The following is a 19,538-nucleotide window of genomic DNA, read 5'->3' as shown; positions in this document are numbered from 1 at the left end:
CACGTGCGACTTAAAACACAAACGTCTTCTCCTGCATCACAGGAGAGAGTAAACGGAGGGAGGGTTTTGGTTAAAATAGACCAATAATGAACAAGAAAATAAAGCTTATACAACATTCAGGAAATGAACCCAGTACCCAGTCCAGTGAATGAAACGTGAACAGATGTCTATCTAACCTAGATAATGGCGTAAGTCAAAACCTGTTACTGGTTTGACATGCTGTTGTTCAGCAGTACTCATGAGGGTCATTTTCTGAAGAAAAGACAACGCCTGTGTTTGTAGATGATTTTTTTCAGTCCTATCAGGAAGATTAAATCTGCAAACAATTTACATATGTCAAACTAAAGGTGAGATCCAACATCAGGGTCCTTTAACCTACATGCAGCAGATCAGCAGATAACAGATGAACTGCTGAGACATGAAACTCTTTCAGTTCTTGATGAAAAAAAAGTAAAAAATGTGAATAAGTGTGCTGTAAAACATTTGGTGCTGATGGTGCTCTTGTCTCGCACCATCAGCCATATTTGATCCTCAAGGTCAAACTACAAACACTTGCACGCCTGTACATGTATTTTGTTTTTTTCTAACCAGCTCTGTTAATCATTTGCTGCAATGATAACGTTTATGTTGATATTACAGCTGTAATTGTAAACAAGTAATAATGAGGCAGAGATCTGTCTGAGGGCGGCACAGTGCTGAAGCCCACACGCAGAGCTCCGTGCCAGTTGAATGAATCTTTCTCCACTCTCAGATGAATCCTCTCCTGGATCTTCACCGGGCGGCTGCCGAACATCAGGCCGTTCTTAAATTCAGCCGCCCCAGTCCTTCTTTTTTTTTTTTTTTTTTGAATGAATGAATGAATGGTTTTATTCACACACACAAAATAAATACACTTAGGTCTTCAGGACTTCATCAAGGTGTGCATGAATCAGGTCTCCCGAAGAAGCTATTTAAGCTTTTAGGAGGGAGCCTGATTACAAATGGCAATTAGGTGTGACATAGTGAACCAGGCAGCTGCAGAGCTACAGATGACTAGAATACACAGGGGACAAGTAACATGCACAAGACAACATATTCAACATCCATAGACATACAACGAATAAAGCGAATCACAAGCCAGTAAATATCCATATTCAGTCATGAACTTTAACCCTGTCAGGCCTCTTGTTTGTGTACTGCGGCCAAATTCAAAAACAGATCTAGGGCCCCGACGGGACCACATCATTAAGTGTCAAGTGATGTAGGAATGTAGGGGATACTCCCTTACAGTTCTCTTAAAGGAGGAGAATAGTAACATTTTTGTGCTTTCCTCTAGCTCATTCCATATGCACGGGCCCCTACAAACAGCACTCAGACTAGTACGTTTAAGTCTTCTGTTTTTTCCAATAATTAGATGTTTGTTTCTGGTAATGTGAGCATGTAGGGGCCAGCAGACAGGGACAAGCTCACACAGCCTTTGATTTCTTTTGTGTGCCACTTCATACATTAGACAAGCGTTTTGATGGTAGTTCAACTCTGCAAGTCTAATAAGACCATAGCGCTGGAACAGAGGGCATGAAGGGGCATCAAACCTGGGCCAAGACATGGCTCTTATGATTTTCTTTTGCAAGGTTCCAAGGTTTTTAAGATGGTTGGGGAACGTGTTACACCAAATAGCATTACAATAATTGATATGGGGTTCAAATAGAGTTCGATAGATACTCAATCAATCAATCAATCAATTTTATTTATAAAGCCCAATATCACAAATCACAATTTGCCTCACAGGGCTTTACAGCATACGACATCCCTCTGTCCTTTGGACCCTCACTCATACTAAGAAGAGTAGATACTGGCAGGTAGTGTCTAATTTTATAAAATAAACCAACATATTTAGATAATTTTGTTACTAAATACTGTATGTGCTGTTTGAAACTAAGAGACTCATCAGTGAGGACCCCCAGGAATTTTGTGGTGTATACTCTTTTTATTTCTTTCCCCCTTATCTCAATATTGAGATGATTGGAAGGTATGTTTTTATTGGAGCTGAACAAAATATAATTTGTTTTCGTGATATTAAGCGATAACTTATTGCAACAGAACCAAGAATCAACTTTTAACAATTCATTATTTAATCATTTTCGCAGTTCATGTAAATTTTTATGGGAAAGAAACAAATTTGTGTTGTCCGCAAAGATTACTTTGTATAATATAGGTGAGCAATTTATGAAATCATTTATATATATAATAAAGAGCAAAGGCCCCAAAATTGAGCCTTGGGGGACCCCATATTTGATGTCTCTATGGCACGAGTTATGATTATTTATATTTACACATTGTTGTCTGTTCTGCAAGTAACTTGTGAGGCGACACCCCTAGCTGAGGCGGACCATGTCCCCCACAACATGAGGGTGGAAGGTCAGAGGACCGAGGCAGGATAAACTGCACCTGTGTGACGTCTCTGATCCAATAACTGTGAAAGGAACAAAAACATAGTTAAGAATCTCGATGCAGGAGCCATGTTGTCATACAGGGAATTCTTTCTATGGATTACGTAACTGTCACAAACAATGACAACAACAAGAAGGTGGGAAGTTTTGCATCTACGTGAATATAGTGTAGTAACAATAAGCTGTGTTGCAGAATTGTGCAGAAACTGTGAATAAGCTGCTGTTGGGAATAAGTGACATCATTTGACACAACAAGCTGCTGTTGGGAATAAGTGACATCATTTGACACAACAACCTTATAATAAAGAGTCATTTCTTAACACCATAACGAAGTATGTTGATCCCTGAGGTCACGTTATTGTCACATTGCCAATGTTTTCTGCAAAGGAGATGCAAAGACTCACAAGGTAACTACAAAAAGGGGGAACAACCACAAAGAGACACATAACAACCAAAAAACAGGCACAGAATTAGCACAAAGAGACACAAAACCACAAAATGATGCACGACTACAAAGACAAAACAAAGATAAAGGTAAAGAGGTAAAACCACCACCAACTGTGTGTGTCTCACTCCTATGTAGGAGAGGTGGTGGGGTCTTTTGCATGCACCTCATGATAAGGAACCATTTTATAACACCATAACACCATATCTTGATCCTCGAGGTCACATTATAGTCACATTGCCAATGTTTTCTCTATATTTTCACAGGATGCTCATTAATCCCGTCCTTTACTGCATCAATAAAACCTGATTCTGACTGACAAATGACAACTATGACAGACAATCAAATAATAAAACGTAATAATGAAAGTAGCAGACAGGTGCTTTCACTTTAGAGAAACAGGTGAGGGTGTCCCATTCATGCAAACATAAATTACATATGTTAAAGGTTTAGTGTGCAATTTTTAGAAACATCTGGCAGAATATAATATTCATAACCATGTTTTCATCAGTCTACAGTAGCCCAGAACAGACAAATCAAGCACTGGCTCTAGACAGGGCCATGTGCATTTTTGCATCGGCCACAGTAGTTCGACTACACACCTGGCACAAAGGAAAAGTTGTAGTTCTGCAGCCTCACTGTTAGATGCCACTAAATCCTACTTTAATACTGTTTTCAATAAAACGATTTGTTCATTGAACAATAGACAAGTTACAATAAGTGATCCTCCACTGGCCAGTCGAGAGCACAAACATTTATCTTGCAGGTGTGACTCACACATACAGTATGTCCCAACTTGAATTACTTGAAAAGCCTTTCATCCATCGGTGACAAGATGAACATTTCCAGTAAATCACATAGTTTCTAGTTGACTCCTTTATTTCACACTTTACAGCACAGGTCATAAATCCTTAACTGAACAACCTGCTTCAGTTTTGTATCTCAGCTGATCAGATTTGTGTTACAATACTGACCAGCTTTTGACAGGACAGAATTTTGGACATGCATAAATGTCTATCATGAACCTTAGAGGGCAGCTCATGTCAACACTTTATTGTTATTGGTTTGATCTGCTGTTGTTTGTGACTTTATATGCTGCTGGAATGTATATTCTACAAACCATGAGGGTCACCTTTAAAAGATATATAGGACAACGCCAGCCTGTGTTTGCATTTCAGATTCCTTTTTCATTCGCCTCGGGAGGAGGATTGTGACAAAATCTGATTGGTGCAAGTGAAAGAGTGAGCGCCTTCAGTCAGCTGACTGGGTCAAAATTCGGAGAAGACAGAAAGAAGAAATAAAAATAGCCATGGATGGATTACTAGTAGGTTTCAAACTTTTTATGCCCAAGGCACACCAAAGAGCAAGCCAAAATCTCAAGGCACACCTGTATTTTATTGGTGCACAATAGCGCCTATAACGTGTGTTATCACTCTTACCATTCCATAAAACAATAGAAATAAGAAAAAATAAGACAGGTAACATTCATGTCTGTCTACTGACAGGTATTTTTCTCCTTTCTTTCAGTGGTAGGTCAACTTCACTGCTAATTTGCTCTGTGCAATAAAGCAATCTATGGTCCCACTCAAGGCTTTCTCCTTAAAATCTTGTTACTTGTCTATAAAGCACTAAATGGTCTCGGGCCTAAATACATCTCTGATATACTTGTACGTTATGTGAAAGGAACAAAAACATAGTTAAGAATCTTGATGCAGGAGCCATGTTGTCATACAGGGAATTCTTTCTATGGATTACGTAACTGTCACAAACAATGACAACAACAAGAAGGTGGGAAGTTTTGCATCTACGTGAATATAGTGTAGTAACAATAAGATGTGCTGCAGAATTGTGCAGAAACTGTGAATAAGCTGCTGTTGGGAATAAGTGACATCATTTGACACAACAACCTCACAATAAAGAGTCATTTCTTAACACCATAACAAAGTATGTTGATCCCTGAGGTCACGTTATTGTCACATTGCCAATGTTTTCTGCAAAGGAGATGCAAAGACTCACAAGATAACTACGAAAAGGGGGAAACAACCACAAAGAGACACATAACAACCAAAAAACAGGCACAAAATTAGCACAAAGAGACACAAAACCACAAAATGATGCACGACTACAAAGACAAAACAAAGATAAAGGTAAAGAGGTAAAACCACCACCAACTGTGTGTGTGTCGCTCCTATGTAGGAGAGGTGGTGGGGTCTTTTGCATGCACCTCATGATAAGGAACCATTTTATAACACCATAACACCATATCTTGATCCTCGAGGTCACATTATAGTCACATTGCCAATGTTTTCTCTATATTTTCACAGGATGCTCATTAATCCCGTCCTTTACTGCATCAATAAAACCTGATTCTGACTGACAAATGACAACTATGACAGACAATCAAATAATAAAACGTAATAATGAAAGTAGCAGACAGGTGCTTTCACTTTAGAGAAACAGGTGAGGGTGTCCCATTCATGCAAACATAAATTACATATGTTAAAGGTTTAGTGTGCAATTTTTAGAAACATCTGGCAGAATATAATATTCATAACCATGTTTTCATCAGTCTACAGTAGCCCAGAACAGACAAATCAAGCACTGGCTCTAGACAGGGCCATGTGCATTTTTGCATCGGCCACAGTAGTTCGACTACACACCTGGCACAAAGGAAAAGTTGTAGTTCTGCAGCCTCACTGTTAGATGCCACTAAATCCTACTTTAATACTGTTTTCAATAAAACGATTTGTTCATTGAACAATAGACAAGTTACAATAAGTGATCCTCCACTGGCCAGTCGAGAGCACAAACATTTATCTTGCAGGTGTGACTCACACATACAGTATGTCCCAACTTGAATTACTTGAAAAGCCTTTCATCCATCGGTGACAAGATGAACATTTCCAGTAAATCACATAGTTTCTAGTTGACTCCTTTATTTCACACTTTACAGCACAGGTCATAAATCCTTAACTGAACAACCTGCTTCAGTTTTGTATCTCAGCTGATCAGATTTGTGTTACAATACTGACCAGCTTTTGACAGGACAGAATTTTGGACATGCATAAATGTCTATCATGAACCTTAGAGGGCAGCTCATGTCAACACTTTATTGTTATTGGTTTGATCTGCTGTTGTTTGTGACTTTATATGCTGCTGGAATGTATATTCTACAAACCATGAGGGTCACCTTTAAAAGATATATAGGACAACGCCAGCCTGTGTTTGCATTTCAGATTCCTTTTTCATTCGCCTCGGGAGGAGGATTGTGACAAAATCTGATTGGTGCAAGTGAAAGAGTGAGCGCCTTCAGTCAGCTGACTGGGTCAAAATTCGGAGAAGACAGAAAGAAGAAATAAAAATAGCCATGGATGGATTACTAGTAGGTTTCAAACTTTTTATGCCCAAGGCACACCAAAGAGCAAGCCAAAATCTCAAGGCACACCTGTATTTTATTGGTGCACAATAGCGCCTATAACGTGTGTTATCACTCTTACCATTCCATAAAACAATAGAAATAAGAAAAAATAAGACAGGTAACATTCATGTCTGTCTACTGACAGGTATTTTTCTCCTTTCTTTCAGTGGTAGGTCAACTTCACTGCTAATTTGCTCTGTGCAATAAAGCAATCTATGGTCCCAGTCAAGGCTTTCTCCTTAAAATCTTGTTACTTGTCTATAAAGCACTAAATGGTCTCGGGCCTAAATACATCTCTGATATACTTGTACGTTATGAAGCATCCAGACCCCTCAGATCATCTGGAACAGGTTTACTCAGTGTTCCCAGGATCAAAACCGAACAAGGTGAAGCAGCCTTTAGTTTCTATGCTCCCCGCCTGTGGAACAAACTTCCAGGATATCTGAGGTCGGCTGAAACTGTCAACTCATTTAAATCAGGGCTTATGGGTGCACAACATACTGATACAGCTAGTGAAAAAAATCATTCATAACTTTTTGTACAGGCCCAGTTGAATATTGCAGTAATAATGTGTGGCTATCACAAAATCCTACAGCACACCTAGATTGGCACACCATTTGAGAACCACTGGATTACTAAATGGGCCTACCAGACACAGGCCCAAAGTGCCAGGGGCCCCTCTGGGCTTCATCTGAAAAATGTCAATTAAATTAACACCTACCAACCAGGAGGAGACTAAAAAACGACCGCAAAGAAACACAAAAAGATCACAAAGAGATGCAAAGGAAATGCAAAGACTCACAAGATAACTACAAAACGGGGGGAAACAACCACAAAGAGACACATAATAACCAAAAAAGACACAAAATCACTACAAAGAGACACAAAATAAAACAAAAATACAAAGATAAAGGTAAAGAGATAAAACCACCACCAACTCTGTGTGTCTTGCTCCTATGTACAGGAGGTGGTGGAGCCTTTTGCATGTCTGTGCCCAGGTGTCAATTGTCTCATAATTCTCCTGTGAGCATAGTGGGCACGAAGACAATCTGTCCTGATTGAGCTTCATCAGTTAAAATGTGAATAAGTGACCTAAAACATTTGGTGCTGATGGTGCTCATTTCATGCACCGTCAGCCACTTTTGATCCTCAAGGTCAAACTATAAACACTTGTATGTCTGTATTTCGTTTTATCCTAACCAGCTTCGTTAATCATTTGCTGCAGTGATATTGTTTATTTTGATTTGACAGCTATAACTGTAAACAAGTAATAACGAAACTGGCTGCTTGCTGCACTTTCACATTTGAAGAACCCTCTGGAAATAAGCTGCGTGCAAAAATGGTACAGAGTAATGTAAGGTATGTAGCTCCTGTTGCAACCTGAGTAAAGATTAGGCACTGTAGATTTAGTTTCATCAGTGGTCTGCACATGTGTATTTGCTCCTGTTTGTGCTAGTATTGTATCTATTTTCAAAATAAGAATTATTTCTTATTTTGAATTCTTTGCAACATGAAAAACATGCTCTTATTCTGAGCTCCACAGTTCAGTCTTGACAAAGCAGTCTCCCTCATGGTCAACCTGTTTTGTCAAATTCACTTATTAAATTAAATAATTCTCACTGAATAAATGTTTAGAAATATATATTAACTGTATACGATAATAGACACATACGTTTTAGGAGTTTGTATCACACACATTTTAAAATAGATATCGTAACAACACATTCAGCGAAGATAAGAATAAGATAAGACAATATTGTGAAAGATATAATCCATTTTATTTTTACAGCCATATTTAGACAAACAAATAATATAAAAATATAATTTTACAAGAATAATTTAAGATTTACTCCATCAAATAGGCAAAATATTCTGTACAGTAAATGTACATTACTTTACATGTGCTTTCAGTGCATCATAGATAGTCTTTATCAAAAAGGATTCATGTTTGTCTTTATCCTTATTTAACAATCACAATAAAAGTTTTCAAGCAGCAGTTTCACAGTATTCTTTCTTTTACATCATGAGAAAATACACCAGTGCATAGTATCTTCACGTCAGCATCTCTATACATCTTATCTTACACATGCTGTACAACATTTACATAAGAAGGAAGAGAGGGTTGAGAGACACGTGACAAAAGTTCCTGGCTTCAATCAGGACACGTTCAGTAGGTGCTACTCAATGTTTTTCTTCTTTTTGTCACAGTCAATCAGTAGCTTGTATTTGGTGGTGATTCCCGCCTGGTGTCTGGGAGCTCAAAGCAGCCCTGAGACACCCCGCCTGGTGTCTGGGAGCTCAAAGCAGCCCTGAGACACAACTCCCCTCCTCTGATGGAGCTCTGATCTTGTGTCTGCACAGCGGGCAAGTGCCAAACTGCTGGAAGACCCTGGAGGCGCACTGGTTACACAAACACCGGTGGCCACAAGGCAGAGTGATTCTGGCCTGTTTTTCCATGCACACCACACAGCCGCTGCCTTCACCTGTGATCAAAACAGGAATCACAACACTGACATTAAAGGAAAGTTCTCTCTGGTTAGAAATGTGCACAACACTGAAATCAGTTGCAATTGTTTGGTTGAAGGGACTCATTCTTACCTTCGTCCATGTCAAGACAGGAGATGCATTCATCACTGCTTCCACAGAGGCTCGAGACATCAGATGTCAAACTGTAGTGACTGTCAACATCAGATGAGGTGAGGCGTTCAGGTGCAGGACAGGACCGTCTGGTGCGAAACAGATTTCTTTTCTCTGAACCTGCCGCAAAGAGTAGAAGCATTAATCACATCATGTTTATATGACAATCAAACAATTACTTGGCATTGCCAGTGCGTGTGAAAAAAATAACCACATGAAAAACAGGCTGTACTACAAACGAAACATATTTGCTATTCATAGTAAACTTACCCAGGAGGAAAATGGAGCGTGTCTGTCCGTAGATGTCTATCATGGCCCACAGTGGCTGGCTGAGATCCACTCCTGTTAGTAGCTTGTGCTCTTTGCTGTTGTTGCCTGTGACGTATAAATTGCCCCCAGCAGAGACCCAGAACTCCAACTCTGAACCTGCTTTGCAGAGGGATTCATGCACAGGAGTGGCCCAGTGCCCCTGGGTGTCAGTGAGGTTGGGGATGGCCATGAGGGGCAGAGGCAGAGATCTGGCTGAGGGCGGCACAGTGGTGAAGCCCACACGCAGAGCTCCGTGCCAGTTGAATGAATCTTTCTCCACCCTCAGACGAATCCTCTCCTGGATCTTCACTGGGCGGCTGCTGAACACCAGGCCATTCTTAAATGTGTTCTTCGTCTTCTCTGCCAGGCGACACCCCTGGCTGAGGCGGACCATGTCCCCCACAACACGGGGGTGGAAGGTCAGAGGACCGAGGCAGGACAGGCCGCACCTGTGTGACATCTCTGATCCAATATCTGTAAAAGTAACAAAAACACAGTTAAGAATCTTGTCACGTGAGCCATGTTGTCATACAGGGAATTCTTTTGACAGATTTCATGATCGTTACAGACATCCACAACAAGAAGAAGCTGGGAAGTTCTTGCAAAGATAAATAACTGACGTTGACACTGTTTTCAATAAAGAGATTTGTTTATTTGACAATAGACGAGTTACAAAGAGTTATTAATCCACGAGGCAGCTGTGAACACACAGATGTATCCTGCAGGTGTGACTCACACATATGTAGTGTTAAGCAACAACTTTTTTTTTTTTTTTTTTTTTTTTTTAATATATTAGGGACTTACTATCCATCAGTGACAAGCTGAACATTTCCAGTAAATCATATAGTTTCTAGCTGCCTCCTTTATTTCACACTTTACAGCACAGGTCATAAATCCCTAACTGCTCCTATTTATTTAGAGGCTTCCTCTCTGTTTGCTTATCACCGGTTTTACAGCATTTGTAACTGATAAGAAAAGACCTGGGTATGAACAGCTCGCTTCTGTTTTTTTTTGTTTGTCACTACCATTAAAAAGTAATTTTTACTAATTTTTTTCACTAAAATGTAAAATTGTAAAATAACTTATATTTAGTTTTAGTCTTAAGTTTAGCTGAAAAAAACATCAAAACTCATACGTTAATTTGGATTGATAGCTAAATATAACTTGACAAACTGTGATTAACAGAGGATCTTATTGACATTTAAAGCATTATCATAAATTTCATATCAAGTTCTCTGTACAGGCTGAAGACCAAGAATAAATATCTCACCAGAGTTCCCGTTGCCGCTCTCCTTCACCATCTTGAAGAGTCAGACAGTAGTTTTCTTTATGTCTTGAGAGATGATGTGCTCACTTCTGTGTCTTGCTTTAATTCTAATGAAGCATGAGTGCTGGCAGCCTTTATAACACGCCGCACGTGTGGTTTCAAAACACAAACATTCCCTCCTCCATCACATGGGAAAGTGAAAGGAGGCGGAGTGAGGGAGGAACCAAAGTTTGGAAATTTACCCTCAGTTGGGAGGAGGCTGGGAAGGCAGGATGCCAACATTTTTTTCTTTTGTGAGTCTCTTTTCAACCTGACCTTCAGAGTGATAATGCAAACATAAAACCGCAATGTGAGTTCCTGAGCTTTGTGGTTTATGCTCGAAATCATTATCACTTTCATTATGTGCCCATGGTAAAACACAAGTATCATGAATATAAGAAATGCATGACCTTGTGCACAACTTTACCCTGACTGTATTTTCTCTTCATGTGCTGTTGCCTGCATGTGCATATAAGCCTGAATGCAACCTTTGAGTATATTTAATTTGCTCTCATGTATCAGATTCTTGTACTTTCTTGTGTTAACTGTAGAATGAGCTGCATCTAATGTCCTTCTATGTATCTTACATTATTTTTATTCATATAAACCAAATGTGTGAAAGTTCTGACCCCTTTGTTGCCATTTTATCAGAGCCAAAGTCCAACAGGCTTTCTGGGAAACAGACTGCTGCAGTACCACTTCCTCTAAAAGAGACTCTGGAAAAGTACCACCAGGATATTTCATATCTCATCTCCAACCAGCTCTGTAGGTTTGAGGGAGCTTCACACATAGTTCAGTAATGAGAGCACGCAAAATACTGTAAAATTTCCTCAGGTTGTTTCTGGTGAATCCAGCACACCCTCACGCAGCAGTGTGTTCAGAGCTTTGTCGCCCTCCACAGGACGCACATCCTCATGTCTTTAGTTCTCATTGGTTGGCAGTCCCGACCATGTGACAGGAGGAGACCTTGCTGGAAATCCAGAATGACATCATCACTCTTGGAAAGTTACTAGATCTACCCTAACTATGACCAACTATCCCGTGACTTTTTCCCGAGAAATCCCAACATCCTGTCACTTGACAAACACTGCAAGCCACACCTGGAATACATTTAACAGCTGCAGGCATGTTTTAACGTGTATTAGATGGAACACAGAAATATATGAAACTGTTATTAATGTGCGTTTGACGTCCTTTAGGGCAATTGTTTAATTTTAGGCATGCGTTTCTACTTTGTGCACACAAGAAAGTTATATTCTCTGTACATCCTGTAGTTAAAATGCCATATGTCATAAATTATTGCAAGTATTGCATCAGCTCTACCCAGCCAAATTCAAAAAACACAATGTGTAACATGATATTAACATTTTTAAGACTCAATTTGGTCAGTGAGTTCATTATAAGGCACAATAAAACAATAACAACTTTAATATGGTTGATATGGTGGCAAGTAAAATGTAATTAAGCTCAATAAAACCTTAACTTCTCTCTTAGTCGCAGTTTATCCGTTCATTTGTGTGTCAAATTATTATTTTAGCACTAAATTATATTGAAATAGATTCAGATACTTATTGAAATGTGTGTGGCCCGATACCAACCTCATATCAGGTTTTAATTTTCTGAATTAATACAGTAAAGACTTCCAAACATTAAAATTAAACATTTATATTTTCATTGATTCTAATTCAAAACCCCACGATACATTAACACGAAAACACCTGTATTAAATTTACATATATAGCATAAGATGTGGTGTATTGCCACTGCATATTGTAATATGAGATTCCACAGTGACATTTGATTGATATATTTTTGACAATATTTTTTAATTTCCTGAATATATATGCCATTGACAGCACTGAATAGAAGAACAATAAGCTAGTGATAGAGATACCACACTGTTAAATTCATGAACTGAATCAGTGTTTTAATTCACATAAAGTGGTGCAAGAATGCAGATTTTCTTTCATTTGGGGTTGTGTTTATGTTACCCACAATACAAGAATATAATTGTATGTTTCAAAACTGTATTTCTGCAGTATTAAACCAGGAAACAGAGCATCCCTTCGTCTTCTCCTCCTCTGTGTACTCCAGGCTCAGCTGCCTCTGCTCCACCACACTTGGTCAGACATGGCAGGCCATCAAAAAATCAACTTGTTCCCACTCCACCTGTTCAAAACACTATCAATCTGCTGCCTTCCAATAAAAGGCTTGGCTCTCAGCGAGGAGCCAATAGAGAAGCATTAAGGCTGTGAGACCCAGGCCAATCCCAGGCTGCATTCTAATGTGGCCTATCTTTATCAAGGTGCCACTCCATTTCCAGATACTGCTTATTTATGACTTCTGAGCAGAGAGCCGGCAGGCGGCATGTGTCTTTAGGAGAACACTAACATCTGTGTCCAGAGGGCTCGCCCGAGACGTCAGATATGGGATTATCACAGAACACACTGTGGCTGAGGGGTGAGAGTGAAGAGTCTGTCTGCTTTTTCTGATGTGGTAGCAACTTTTGCAAACAGGGACTTTGTTGAAATTGCTATTCATGCTCTTAAAGATTTGGGGACGGTGGGTGTGATCCCAGATCCAAGACATCGCCTGTGGGTGAGAGAACACCTTGTGGGCCCATCAGAGGTCTTTTCCTGCCTGGATCTTATTGGATGTGTTACTGAGACCTGGAGGCAGAGTTACAGTTACTTCCCATGGATCCAAACATCCAGGGGTCCTTCCTGTTCAACAACAGCCTGAACCAATTCCCTTCGGAACTCAAGGCACCAGTGTGCCAGTACTCAGTGCCCAACTCTTTCTACAAGCTCAACCCAGGCCTGAACAGCCAGCTGCAGGCAGGGACGCCCCACGGCATCAGCGACATCCTGAGCCGCTCCATGATGGGCTCCACGGGCACCACCACCCTGCTGTCCGGATACTCCACCATGGGGGGGTTCAGCCCCTCCGTCACCAGCACGTCCATGTACTATAACCGAGACTACAACTCTTCCCTGGGCGGCTTCTCCAAGCCTGGCGCCGAGTGCCCCATGAAGGGTCGCAGTGTGAGCTGCTGGGCGGAGAGCGGCTGTGACTGGAGAGGAGGGAGGCAGCAGTGCACCAACAGTGAGTCTCAGTACTGCAGCATGGACTCAACATCCAGCTCATCAGCACATTACAACTTTCTTGTGTCTGTCTCTGAGAACTCAACAAGGCGTGTTAGCTTTTAGTGATGCCAGAGTGCCCTTTGTCTTTACAAAAGAAGAGAAATTCAGACTAATAAGAAAAGATACAGAAATATGCAACTTCAAAAGCTAATGGTTTGAAAAGTTGCATAATTCTTCAGATACTGTTTGTTATTACTAATATTAAAAATGTTTGAGTGCACATTTTAAGAGTCATTTCTAAGTAAAAGAAAACACAAAAACAAGAACTTACAGAGGTTGATGGGTTTATGTGACACTTCAAACACCCTATCAAGAAATTTCGCTTTTATATATGTGGACAAGGCTGCTCATTAAATTGTTATAATTAATTGTTCTATTAAACTTATACAATATTAATTATATAGTCAAACAAACAGATTACTGATTAACTGATTAAGGGATCTTTTTGCTGACATTTTGTTTTGTCATGCAGTGAAAAATTCTGTCCCAGCTGTCTGCAGAAACTGAAGAATTTCATTGGTTGCATCTAATTTCTATGTAAAAGTCTAATAATCCAGCTGAGTCATTTCTTGCATATTTTTCTTTCTATGATATTTCCAGGTAGTGGTCATCTGGGGGAGATGTCAGGCAGGAAGAAACACACCAGACCAACATTTAGTGGACATCAGATATTTGCTCTGGAGAAAACATTTGAGCAGACCAAGTACCTGGCCGGGCCTGAGAGAGCGCGACTGGCTTATTCTCTGGGCATGACTGAGTCACAAGTCAAGGTAAAGATAAAAGCACATTTATATTAATGCTGTTAAAATTATGCTTTTGTGTGAGGGGGGTTTATAACTTACAGTGAGGTGACTTCAAAACATATTACTCTAAATTATTTTGTTTTTCTTGATGTACTGGATTTTATTTCTCCATGTTTGACCTTTACCATGATTTTTGTTATTTTATTTTTATTCATTCATTTATTTTGTGTGTGTGTGTGTGTAGTAAAAGGTACAACAGAAATTAAGTTGACCTATTTATACATACAACTGCAGTAAGAAAAACAACAAGCTTGAAGCTAATCTGTGATCAGCAGGTCACACACACGCACGCACGCACACACACACACACACACACACACACACACATACATCTACTTCATGCAGAAATTAGGTCATGGATGATTTTCATAGCTTTCTCTTGCACAATGTCTGTGAGCTGATCAAACAACACAAATTCACATCCACAGACACAAGCCTAATCATATTCCACTTACGGCCCCCAGGCCAAATCTGGCCCACAATAAGATGGCAGGTGGCCCGCCGACAATTTTCTAATTCACATAAAAATAAATTAATTCACACTGGGAAATCTTTGTGTCCTTTGAATGTAAATAAGGTGTCAGAGTGCATCTAAAAAACACTGACATAAAACTTGTTTATTAAAAAATATGGTAAGGAAGGATCCCTCAACCTCCTAACAACGATCTGGGCTTAGCCCCAAGTGTCCTCAAATACTAGAAACGCCCCTGCAACTAGATTTGCCTCCTGCCAAAGTCGGGACAGCAAATGTGGAAAGGTTGAAAATCTATTCAATATACTGCTAAACATTATTAATATTTAATTATCAACTGATATTCTGCTAAAGTGGCCCCAGACAAAGCAAGTCGGTGCCTGCAGCAGACTAATCCCAACATGTTGTGTTCAGGTGTGGTTTCAGAACCGACGCACCAAGTGGAGGAAGAAGAGCGCCACAGAGCCGAGCTCCACGCAGGCCAGCCTGGCGGGGCAGGGCGGCGAGGCCTCGGAGAACGAGGTGGAGGACGAGGAGTACAACAAGCCTCTGGACCCCGACTCTGACGACGATAAGATCCGACTGCTGCTGCGCAAACACCGCAGGGCTTTCTCCGTCCTGCGTCTCGGGCCACACCACGTCTGACAAACTTCCTGCAAATCACACGCACACACACATGCGCGCGCTTCTCAGCAGACCTGCATGCTGTAATGACAGTAATTAGTTTTGAATACAAAGTTGAGGCATTTAAGCATGTTCAGAAGAGGTCATTGTGGTCATCCAACCAAAGAGCTAGACAGGCTGTAGAAATGAAGCTATTTACTTTTATAAGTTACTGTATCTCTGGCCTGTTTAATGTTACACTGATGTAAGGAATTATGTTATACACACCATTTTGTAAAAACATAAGAAAATGACATTTAAAAAAGTGCATGATGCTGTTGGTAATACTAATAAATAAAAAGAGAGTAACCTGAATTTAGTCATGTGTTCTCTTGCTGATTTTATTTGTGCTTATGTGAAATTTAAAAAAAGAAACCACAAAAAAGTGCCATGACATGTGGCCAGTAGCTTCAATAACCTTGTGAAGCTGCAAACACTAAACAAGGAACCATTTTACAGCCGCACTGTAAAGGAAAACAAGGATAAAAGAATCAAAACGTCAAAAAAAAAAAATACATTTCAAAATTGGAAAATGTATAAATCTGTAGAAAAAAAAAGTAATTTTAGGACAAATATTTCAAGGTTATTTTCTTTAAAATGGGCACTAAATGACATAATGTAAATGTAAATGGATTTATCTGCTGCTCTGAAATAATCTGTGGGCTCTGCTCACAGGTTATTTATCTATTATAATACCCCATGAGTATGATTTTTAATTCTGCTACATGTTTAAATTAAATGTTAACTTTAAAGTTACTTAAATAACTGTAAGCTGGCAGCTTTATTTCCATTACTTGCTTTTCAAATGCATTGTAAAAATATGGCCAGTGCTGCTCAATAAATGACTGTGAATCATTTATCAGGTTTGAACAATGGCTCAAGTTCTGCCCGTGTGTTCGCTGTCAAGTGACAGTTAGAATGAAACTGCACGCAAAATGGTTCAAACGCTGAGGAGAGTTGCAAAGGTCAAAGGTCAAATCTTGTGTGATTTACCATTGTGGTATGGCTTAATTGAAGACAATGACCCCCACAACCCACGTCAACATAAAATCAATACCAACAGAGCAGCTCCTTCAGCATTAACACTCAGTGTGTTTAGACTCCACATGGGTCAGACAGTTCTGCTTTGATTGCTCACATCAAAATGAGCCAGCAGTGTAGTTGTGTTGTTAATATCACACACAGCCAATTCTGTCATTACGATGTTTAATATCGGAGCTATGACGATGCAAATATTTAAAATTGATCAAGTATTATAAAGTCTTTGTGATTTATGAATTTTTAGGAGGCAATCCATGTTTGAGTCTCCCTCCAACCTGCTGCTGTTTCACCACTGAATCAACACAAAAAATGAAATGCAATAAAGGTCAGAATCAGTCTCTTGATTTGTCGACCCTTGAGGACTTTGAGTCTGAACAACATGTCTTAAATAGCCAGCCCATTCCAGCTTCAGAGGGCAGGCTGTTTTAGATGCAGTTTTTCTCCTGCTGCAAAATAATGGCAGCTCAACTCATGACTGAATACCACGATAAATAAATGCACAACACAGAGATAAAGTTAAGTTAGCGCCACTTTGAATAAGTCTGGTCAATATTTCATAAATCTGACCGACACAAACTTCGGCATTAGTGAGATTTTGCTTCATGTCGATATAACTAACTAGAAGATTTAATAATAGGAATAATAAATACCTATTTCTTGTATGACACCTTTCCGTAGGAACAGGTGAAGCCCAGGGTGCACAAGCTGAGGCACGTATTAGGTTAACCAACCATTCAGGTGAATCAGCTTCACGAAAGAAACAAATGTCGCTGTACTTGATCACGTCTCTCACATAGCACCTCACCAAGATGTGACTCAAATTGACTGTACAGCAATGACTGTGGTTGTTAACAAAATCTCTGGCATGTTGCAATACAGACTGTGTACACAGTTAAGCCTAAAAATAACAATACAACATCTTAACGAGGGTAATATTTTATTTACAAAAGTGGAATATGACAATGATGTAGTGTTTGACCAGAGTTAATCTGAAGGTAATACTGGCTATATAATGCACTGCACTCCCATGACTGGTCAACAGTAATGTTTGTTACTTACAAACTGTTCAATCTACACAAACATTTGCATCACTGGACTTAATCTTGTTATGGCGAGACTTGACATGACTCACACTCCAAATTGGAAACGACTACCTGTGATTAATGCATGAAAGTATTTCTGTTTGAACGTGGATGGTTCCACGCAGCTGTGTAGGAAAATTTCACAAAACACTCAAAAAATTAAAATGTCAGCTGGGATTCAATCCAGCTGATGGATAAGAGGATGGATGGAAGTAACAAACCACAAACATATTTCAAATTCTTTCAATTAGTCGTTATTAAAGCCAGATCGAAAAAAATCTAACAAATAATTCACACGTCAAAAATATTATACAGCACTGGTGCTACAGTGGGAGACTATGAACCAACAAAACAAAATAAGACAAATCAATTCAAAAGCAAACAGTGCCTTCTGTAATGTGTTTGGGTTCACACGTGTGTATACCATATAAGTAAAGTTCGAGTGAAGCCATGCGATGGAAACGTTCACTACCCTTAACTGCAGCTAGAAGTAAAGATAAGAGGCCTACAGTATAATTCTTTTGGCAATGAAATGCAGCTGATGCCAACCAGAACGGGGTGGAAGAGACGTCACGCAGCAGACAAACTGTAAAGAAATCTTTCTCTGAGTGAGTACGGCTAAAATCGAAAAAACAACAACAACAAAAAAAAACCTGAGAACTGCTGAGTTGTAGCGTGTGGAATAAAGCACTTGGTATTGATGACAGCTGGTGCACAGAAAAACAGCGAAAGAATGTTACTTTAAATTCAGCAGGGTGAAACTGCAGCTGCGTTATGATAATATATATTTAGCTCCTACCGCAGCATTCATAAAGAAAACTGCTGTAAAAATGTTATTGGCCTTTTGTCCGCTGTCTAGTGTCATGTCTACGTCATATACATTTATCAAAATTCTGAAAGTGATTTTGTTATGTAAAAATGAGATACGTGACATAGTTTAAGCCACTGTGAGAAAGTTATCCTTCAGAGGTGATGCTTTTATCCAGAGGACATGTGACCAAACATGTCGACATGGAAACTGAGATAGCAGCGCTCTTCTACTGTGTTTCCCTGTGGTGTAAAATCCTGCTTATAATGACAGTAAACAACTTCAACATATAAATATTTACACTAAAAATGGCATAAAATGCAAAACAAAAGCACGCCCACATGCTCAGTAGAACTGCTCCAATACTTGATATTAAAGATCTCACATTTTTTAGTTTTATCATCATTAGTGGCTCATAATTAATCGCACAAATGTTTAGATAAAAGTTATTTACACCAGGTTCACAATACTGGATTCTGATTTAAAACCCACTGAATGGAAGCTGTCCAGTTCATCTGCTACAAAGTGGCCTGACTGACTGGAAAATTTAATAAAATATTTAGGGCCAATAAGGAGTGAGTACATTTGTGATGCCTCGGCTGGGGTTTGTGTGACACTGCCTATGTAAAAAGGCATAATTAAAGAAAAAGAAAAAAAGCAATGTTCTGCACACACGTCCATGTAAAAGGGCTAGTCCACAGTCACACTGTAGTATTTACATGATTGTTTCTTCTCCATGGCTGCAAGCAGGATTTGGAGGAACACCCTTGATAAGCCTTCAGGACATGGGACTTAAAGGGAAATTTTGGTTTATGTCAACCTGTCTCCTATCTTCCTAAATTTGTTTCAAGTGACTAGTGACATAAAAATAATAGTTAGCATGTTTGCCGTTAGCCTAGATACAGCCGGGGCGCATAGTAGCGTCAGACCTGTTAAAACGTAAGTGAATGAGCAACCTTCAAGTGCAAAGTTAGTCCAC

The 19,538-nt window shown here is 39.6% G+C and overlaps 2 protein-coding genes across 2 annotated transcripts; one reads left to right on the top strand and one right to left on the bottom strand.

The window, feature by feature from the left end:
• Positions 1-8,033: 8,033 nt before the first annotated feature.
• On the bottom strand, positions 8,034-10,662 carry LOC126394999 (E3 ubiquitin-protein ligase NEURL3). Its single transcript, XM_050052169.1, has 5 exons — positions 10,509-10,662; positions 9,200-9,712; positions 8,891-9,049; positions 8,576-8,775; positions 8,034-8,535 (listed from the first exon to the last, which is right to left on the bottom strand). The coding sequence occupies exons 1-4, from the start codon at positions 10,537-10,539 to the stop codon at positions 8,591-8,593; spliced, it is 888 nt and encodes a 295-aa protein (XP_049908126.1). The 5' UTR covers positions 10,540-10,662; the 3' UTR covers positions 8,034-8,535; positions 8,576-8,590.
• A 2,109-nt stretch (positions 10,663-12,771) lies between these two features.
• Positions 12,772-15,933, top strand: nkx6.3 (NK6 homeobox 3). Its single transcript, XM_050051274.1, has 3 exons — positions 12,772-13,649; positions 14,291-14,460; positions 15,380-15,933. Exons 1-3 carry the CDS (start codon positions 13,241-13,243, stop codon positions 15,608-15,610), a joined length of 810 nt encoding a protein of 269 aa, XP_049907231.1. The 5' UTR covers positions 12,772-13,240; the 3' UTR covers positions 15,611-15,933.
• The last annotated feature ends 3,605 nt before the right edge of the window (positions 15,934-19,538 follow it).

The sequence above is a fragment of the Epinephelus moara genome, chromosome 8, assembly GCF_006386435.1.
Source record: "Epinephelus moara isolate mb chromosome 8, YSFRI_EMoa_1.0, whole genome shotgun sequence".
In the NCBI taxonomy this organism is placed as follows: Eukaryota; Metazoa; Chordata; class Actinopteri; order Perciformes; family Serranidae; genus Epinephelus; species Epinephelus moara.
This window is presented reverse-complemented; position numbering and strand designations above follow the sequence as displayed.